Raw genomic sequence first — 6,779 nt, 5'->3', positions numbered from 1 at the left:
CCAGCAGGTTTACGCTTACGGCTCTGTTGCTATGACAGCAAGTCCCGGATGGGCTTCGGGGAACCGAACGATCCAGGATCACGCGAAATCGTCAACAATCTCATCCAGCTAACTCACTTAGCGCGGTACGAAGAACAGGCCCCAGAACTACAAAAAAAAAAACCCACCAGATTCGTCATGCCCAATTTATCTTTTTTTTCCTAAATAGTAAACTAACTGCCCTACTTGAGATGTTCAGTTTTATTATATTTCTACTATTTGAAAGTTGCCCACTTTCTAAAGAAAATGTCAAACTGTACATAAATGTCAAACTGTCCAAACTAATGTCAAGTAAGTGAGTTAGATCAACTAAAGGTCGATCTTTAAAAGAAAATACAAAAGACACCTTTACTCCACGGGGTCAGGTCTGCACACTTCTCTGGAACAACTATTAAGTTTTCTCTATTAAAGCAGCTGTCAAGGCCCAAAGCCTTGACAGCTCAAATAAACCGAGCCATCTTGTAACAAAAGGGGAGCGTTAACGTTAATATGTATGCAAAATATAAGCAACTATATGTGTATGTTTGTCATTTTTAAAATGATGGTCTATAAAACAGCAATATTGTGCATAGATTTCACAATTTATCAAATTACGAATTGATCACATTAATCTTGTTTTACTCTCTATTAACTAAGTATTTAACAAATTTGATCATATTATTGGGAAATTACAATAATAAATAAGTAATACATATGTCATAAAAACACCTAGGGTCGAGATAAAAAAAGAAACTGGTATAATAGTAACAGCAATACGATACAATTAAGAATAATAAAAATATTTAACCAAGAAATACAAAGTGATTTATGAAAACTGATGAGAAAGTCAAAATAAAAAGATATGATCAGCAGTAATAATAGGAGCATCATCAAACCATGACTACATATAAATAAGAAAAACAAATCTAATGGTATAAACAAATGTATGGTCATTTGGATCCTGTTGTCACTGGAAAAATAGCTGTACTAATATTTATTTCCACCCTGCTGTTTCCATAGAAACACAGTCATCAAGTGACTTTAATATGAGGAGCAACATATTGGAGTGGCAGTAGTCCATGTACCCAAAATGCAACTGCGATCATTCATTTTCGACAGTTTCCTGTCAAAATTTTGTGTCTTGTAAGAGAATTCAATAAAAGGCTCATTTGGAAGCATATGAATGAAATGTACATCATGCTGGAAGATATATTATCAGAGGTTTGACCCAAACCTTTCAATTTAGTGCAGAGCAAGTGGGTTTTTTTCAAGCGCAAAACACCAGTGTCAAAACCACAGCCTCCTAGTTCATAAACCTATAACTAAGGCCAATGTCACCCCTTTAAGCTATAAGTATAGTTTTTGCAAGTTTCACAAACAGATATTAACTCCTGATGGTCAGATAGTGCAGCAGTCACCAAAGTCCCCATGGACACTAGGACACTATGTACGTAATGGTGCATACAGCGATTGGCAATACTGCATTATTTAGCACCCTGAAAAAAGAGCACGCAGGTTAGACCACAAGAAGGCTTTAACCTATATGCTTTAAAGGCTATTTTGTACACTTTTGTTATGCGCAAAAGTTACTATGTATGTTCAATGCCTTATTGCACAGCATTGTTTTGAATAGCCATTTTGCTGAATTCTATCAACTGTATTTATGAAAATCTCTCATCCCCTTATTTTGCAATGCTTTAATGCTCAAAGAAATAAATTAATAAAATAGCTCAAACCAAACCAAAAACCAAACTTAAAAAAAAGTTTATTTCTGTGAATTCATGAATCTGCTGAGATTGAGGTGTGCTCCTTGTTCTACTTTTATTATTATAATTCTACAAACAGGAACATGTGTCATCACAATTGGTCAAATTAAGTCTAAAATTACTCTTGTTGGTTTTTCTGTAATCTTCCTCTTACCCCACGCCCACCACCACTTATAATCTTCCCCTGCTTTTGCAGTTTTGAAAAGATACCAAACTTAACTCCCCCATGCTTCCTGTGCTTTTTGTACTCACATATAATGGTTTCATCAGATTACTGTGAAAATTTAGCATTGCTGTGTGCAATCAATTTTCTGTTTTCTGTAATTGCACTGAACTTCTGCCACTTGTGCCTTTGGTAATGCATCACATAATGCATGACAATTAAAAATAAAACAACTTCTTTTTTCAAGAACAGTAAATTACATTGGAAAATTGTGTGTAAGTTGAGGAAATTTTGACTTAAAAAAAGTTTTTAAAAAAAGTCAAAAACATTCTATAGCAATAAAACCTAACATGGTGAAGTGGCAAAGGAAAAAATAATAATGAATAATATTACTCATTTTACTTGAGCAGTTGTTTTTTTTTCATACTACTTCTTACTTTTACTCCCTACATTTTTAAACTAATATCTGTACTTTCTACTCCTTACATTTTCAAAACAGGCTTGCTAATTTTGATTTAACGCATTTGGTGAGTTGTTATTTTGTCACTGCGAGCCTCCAAACATCAAAGCATAATCAGTAACAGATGAAAGGCAATCCTGTTCGTGTACTAATCACCAGAGGATGGTATAAAAAGAGATGACATGTGCCTAAGTCAGGGGTTAAAAGGGAGACAATGTTTTTGTTGCATTTTTGGCACAACATTGAAATGACTTGCAGTGTCCGTAAGTTGCGGTCGAGGTGCTTTAGCAACTAGCTAGCTCTACTGAAGAGGAGCAAGCATGAAGACTGTAACGTTTTTAGTGTCTACTAATTCGAAATGCAGTGTTTCTATCCGCTCAACAAACATCAGCAAGCACACAAACTGTTTGTGTTCAGTTTGTCTCACAGTGTGCTCCTAGCTAAATGTCCAGCTGCTGTATTTCACAGAGAGGTGGAGAAAGATAAGAAAGATTGGACAGGAGAGGAAGAAGTGGGATTTCATAAACTGGAAATTTAAAGCTGAAATGTAAATCCTAGTTTTTAAATCAGATATTGGGTCTGTACACACAATATTATGTTTTTCACATTGTGAAACAATATGCAAATCAAACTGAGGTAGACTAATTGCTACTTAAAGGTTGCATGAAAATCTTCTACATAGCGCAGGATAAACAGGTTAGTTTATTGTACTGTGATGGGTTTAAAGTAAAGAACAGTCTGTGATTGGTACAATGTGGATGTGGTTTCATGGTCAGTTTGGTTATGGCAGAGATTCATATGAATTTTAGCTGATGATGCTTAGATTCACTGACTGAATTCCACCTTCATACCAACTTTATACCATCTAGAAAAAAGACAGCATAAATATTATACTGTCAGTGTAGAGGATGGAAATCAGCCAGGATAAACATCTGCTGACATCTGGTTGAATTAAGTTATATACATCCACAAAGAACTACATTCACTATGAAACTCTAGCTTCTTTGCTGATTTGGACTGAGGTTTTGCTCTAGTTGTATCATGTTTAATTCATGAAAAATTGTATCTTGATGCATTTATTACAAACTGCACCAAAATGAAGGTACAATTCTTGTTTTTTAACCAGCTTATTACAATTTTCTTGTTATAATGGTTTATTATGTAGAATTGCAAAACTATCCAATCCGGTTGTTCAGTGATGACGCGACGAATCCTACTTCCGGGTCGAAAGTAGTCTGCGTTTAATATGGCTTTTGTGTTGTTAACATGTTTAATGTTATGTATTTTCTTCTATTTGATCTCAAAAAGCTCCTAAAACAGTCAGTGATCCCTGTTGACCTCCCTCGGCTTTTATTACCGCTAATCATTTATTTAAGCTCAGTTTTTAAAACCTTAGGATGTAACTACAGCCCAGCCCATGCAGCAGTATATGAATGACTAACCTCGTATTGTGGATGGATTATCTCAGTTGTTCTCCTGGCTGAAGTTTGGTCCTTTTACAGCATCCTGCCATGCGATTACATTTGTTCCTGACCACCGAGAACACTCACGGTAACTTTTATCGAGTGGAAAAAAAGTTAGCTTGTTTATATTATGCTAACATAGCTGTGTCGCTAGCGGTCACGTAGCACATCATTATATACCAGCTAGCCCAACTTCAGTAACCCTACAAACGTCACTGCTGTTTAGTTTTCTGTCTTCATTTATGCTGGAAGTGATAACAGAGCTGTACGTTTTAATTTGTTTCCAAAACCCAGCAGTCAGGACATGCTATATTGTATTTAGATAGAAGCTAGCGAGCTAACTTCATGCTAACTTCTAACTCCGTTAAATGTCATAAATTCCGTTTTCATGGATGCCTGGATGTTAAACTCAATTGTTACACCTGGTAGAGCAGAACGCTGATCATTTTATTAAAGATGAAAGACTTTAGACAGTTTTTCAACTCTCAGTAATGCCACAGTGATCGTTTGATATATGGACCTGCAGCGGAGTTTAGACCCAGACACGGCTAGTGACGTCAGACTGAACAACCGGATAGTCTCTAAGCGGTAAAAACTATCATTTTAATTTCCCAACTAAATTTTTTTTTTAAAGTACAGATCAGTAAAGGTCGGTAACAATTTATTGTAAAACATTTTTTGTTTCTTGTGAAGGGCACTAGAAAAATGGTTTCTGGTGGGATACAGCAGATGATCACAGCTGAATAGAAAACAGCTATTGTAAACGTAGCCTTGGCCGACAAGAGAATTTGCCCGAGACAAATGCATGAGTGCATCATGGACAACAACACTACATATCACAACTAGTGCTGTCAATAGATTAAAAAAAATTAACTAACTAATCTCACAATTTTCTGTTATTAATTGCGATTAATCTCAATTACTTTATTAATAGCCTGGCTCCAATTACATTTTTTTTATTCTTTATATTTTAAGATTGTAACAGACATTTATGCAACACAATGAAGTAAATGCAGAATAAACACAAAGAATGTATGCTGAAATTCAAAGAGAATTTTAATAGTTTTCATCAATCTTTAACACAGTGAAAACTTACAAAAAACCTTTAAGGCCATCAACAGTGACTGAACCCAGGCCTACAGGTTAAAGTGAATATCATAACAATAAAGGGTGCACAAAACTCAGTATTTAAAACACAAAAAGACACAGCTGAAAACCCAGAATGTTGAACATTTTTCACTTCAAAGGAGCAATCTGGATTAGTCCTTCTTTGCACTCAGCCAGTTACTGAGGCAGACTATTCTGTTTACATTGTCTGATGACAAAGAAGCACGCTTCTTTTGAATGATGTGACCTGAGAGTGAGAATAATCTCTCACAAGGCACTGTGGTTGCAGGGGTTGACAGGTACTTGCGTGCAATAGGTGCCAGCCTGGCATGTGCTCCTTCTCTCTTTAACCACCACTGTAGTGGACACTCTCCTATGTCAATTTTGGGCTCTGCTTTGTACAGATTCAGACAGCAGTCTATAGCATCTTCCTCTTCCTCTGTATCTGAATCAGGAGAACCCAGCAAGCAGATGGACATCTTGCTCTTCTTTGGTGAGGGTTCCTCTGTTGTCTGAGCAGATGGTTGGTGTGCATCCGTCTCTGACATCAGAAGGTCATGTACTGATGCCCACACCTCTCTTCTTTCATCTTTGGAAAGGCATTTAAGATCTTTAAACCTGGGATCAAGGGCAGTAGCGATCTTCAGCCATGTGAGATTGCTGCTGTCCCTCCGCTGAGCTAGGTCTGTGGTAAAAATCTTCTTAAACCTCAAAACGTAGACTGGGTCATCATCTGAGGGCTCCATAATCCTGAACAAATGACACAAGGCTGGCAACACCATGGAACAAGAGACATACCGCTCTCCTCCCAGCAGTTCGGTAACATATCTGCAATAGAAAGATCAAGTCTGTATTTTTCTATTAATCACACAGAGACAAACATAAAAACTACATATGAAAATACACAGAGAGGTGGAGGTGGAGAACATACTTGAAAACAAAGCTAGAATGCAAAGATAGACACACAATCATGAGAAACAAAATGTATTTACCTGCAAGGTTCCAGTAGTTCCTCCAGCTTTTGCAGTCTGTCAAGCTCCTGGTCAGTCAACATAGTCACCTTGCTGTTTTGTTGAGTCAGGATGGTGGTCAGCCCAAATTTGTTTCTCTGGATCCGCTTGATCATCTCTAGGGTGGAGTTCCATCTTGTTGGAACGTCCTGAACAAGCGGTTCTGTTTGATGTCCATGTGCAGCTTGCTGTGCCTTTAATTCCTGAGCGTTTGCTGGACTATGCTTAAAATGTCCAACAATCTTGCGACATTTGGCCAGAGCCCTTTCAAATGCGCTGTCATTAAGAGAAACTGTGACTGTTCTTTGCAGAATGTGGGCCATGCAGGGCATGTGTTCAAATGGAAGTAGTCTGGCGGCTGCAACCATGTTACGAGCACTGTCGGTGCCAAGCGTGGTTACCTTGTCCTTGATTTTCCATTCGTTTGCAACATTCAGAAAATGGTCAGCACACGCCTCAGCATAGTGTCTCTCTTCAGTTTTACTCACTGTTAGTGCAAACGATTGCATAGTCCAGTCGTTATCAATAAAATGCGCCATGACCCCCAAGTAATTATCGTTGTTCACCGAAGTCCAGTGGTCTCCGGTGAGAGCGACATTCCTTACTTGCACAAGCTTGCTGGACTGCTGAGCCCTCTGGTCCCCATACAAAGTGTGCAGTCTCGACACAATGGTTCCTCTCGAGGGCAGATTGTAACACTCATCTCCTGATGCAGCACGAATGACTTCTCTCAGTCCATCATCTTCTACTATGCTAACTGGTCGGCAGTTTTTAGCTATCCAAACAACCAAG

At 37.8% G+C, this 6,779-nt stretch overlaps 1 protein-coding gene across 1 annotated transcript; it reads right to left on the bottom strand.

Moving 5' to 3' along the window:
• Positions 1–4,780: 4,780 nt before the first annotated feature.
• LOC308395543 (E3 SUMO-protein ligase ZBED1-like) lies at positions 4,781–6,289 on the bottom strand. Its single transcript, XM_080880426.1, has 2 exons — positions 5,970–6,289; positions 4,781–5,805 (listed from the first exon to the last, which is right to left on the bottom strand). The coding sequence occupies exons 1-2, from the start codon at positions 6,101–6,103 to the stop codon at positions 5,130–5,132; spliced, it is 810 nt and encodes a 269-aa protein (XP_080736552.1). The 5' UTR covers positions 6,104–6,289; the 3' UTR covers positions 4,781–5,129.
• Positions 6,290–6,779: the final 490 nt, after the last annotated feature.

The sequence above is a fragment of the Rhamphochromis sp. 'chilingali' genome, assembly GCF_963969265.1.
Source record: "Rhamphochromis sp. 'chilingali' genome assembly, chromosome: 4".
NCBI lineage: Eukaryota > Metazoa > Chordata > Actinopteri > Cichliformes > Cichlidae > Rhamphochromis > Rhamphochromis sp. 'chilingali'.
The sequence above is the reverse complement of the archived record's forward strand: the minus strand, read 5'-3'. Positions and strand labels throughout refer to the sequence as shown.

Excerpts from the sequence above, each read along its gene's own strand:
- LOC308395543 (XM_080880426.1), bottom strand. The coding sequence starts at position 6,103 with ATGATCAAGCGGATCCAGAGAAACAAATTTGGGCTGACCACCATCCTG. Across the intron at positions 5,806-5,969 it reads GAACTACTGGAACCTTGCAG|ATATGTTACCGAACTGCTGG; the intron begins GTAAATACATTT and ends TTTCTATTGCAG.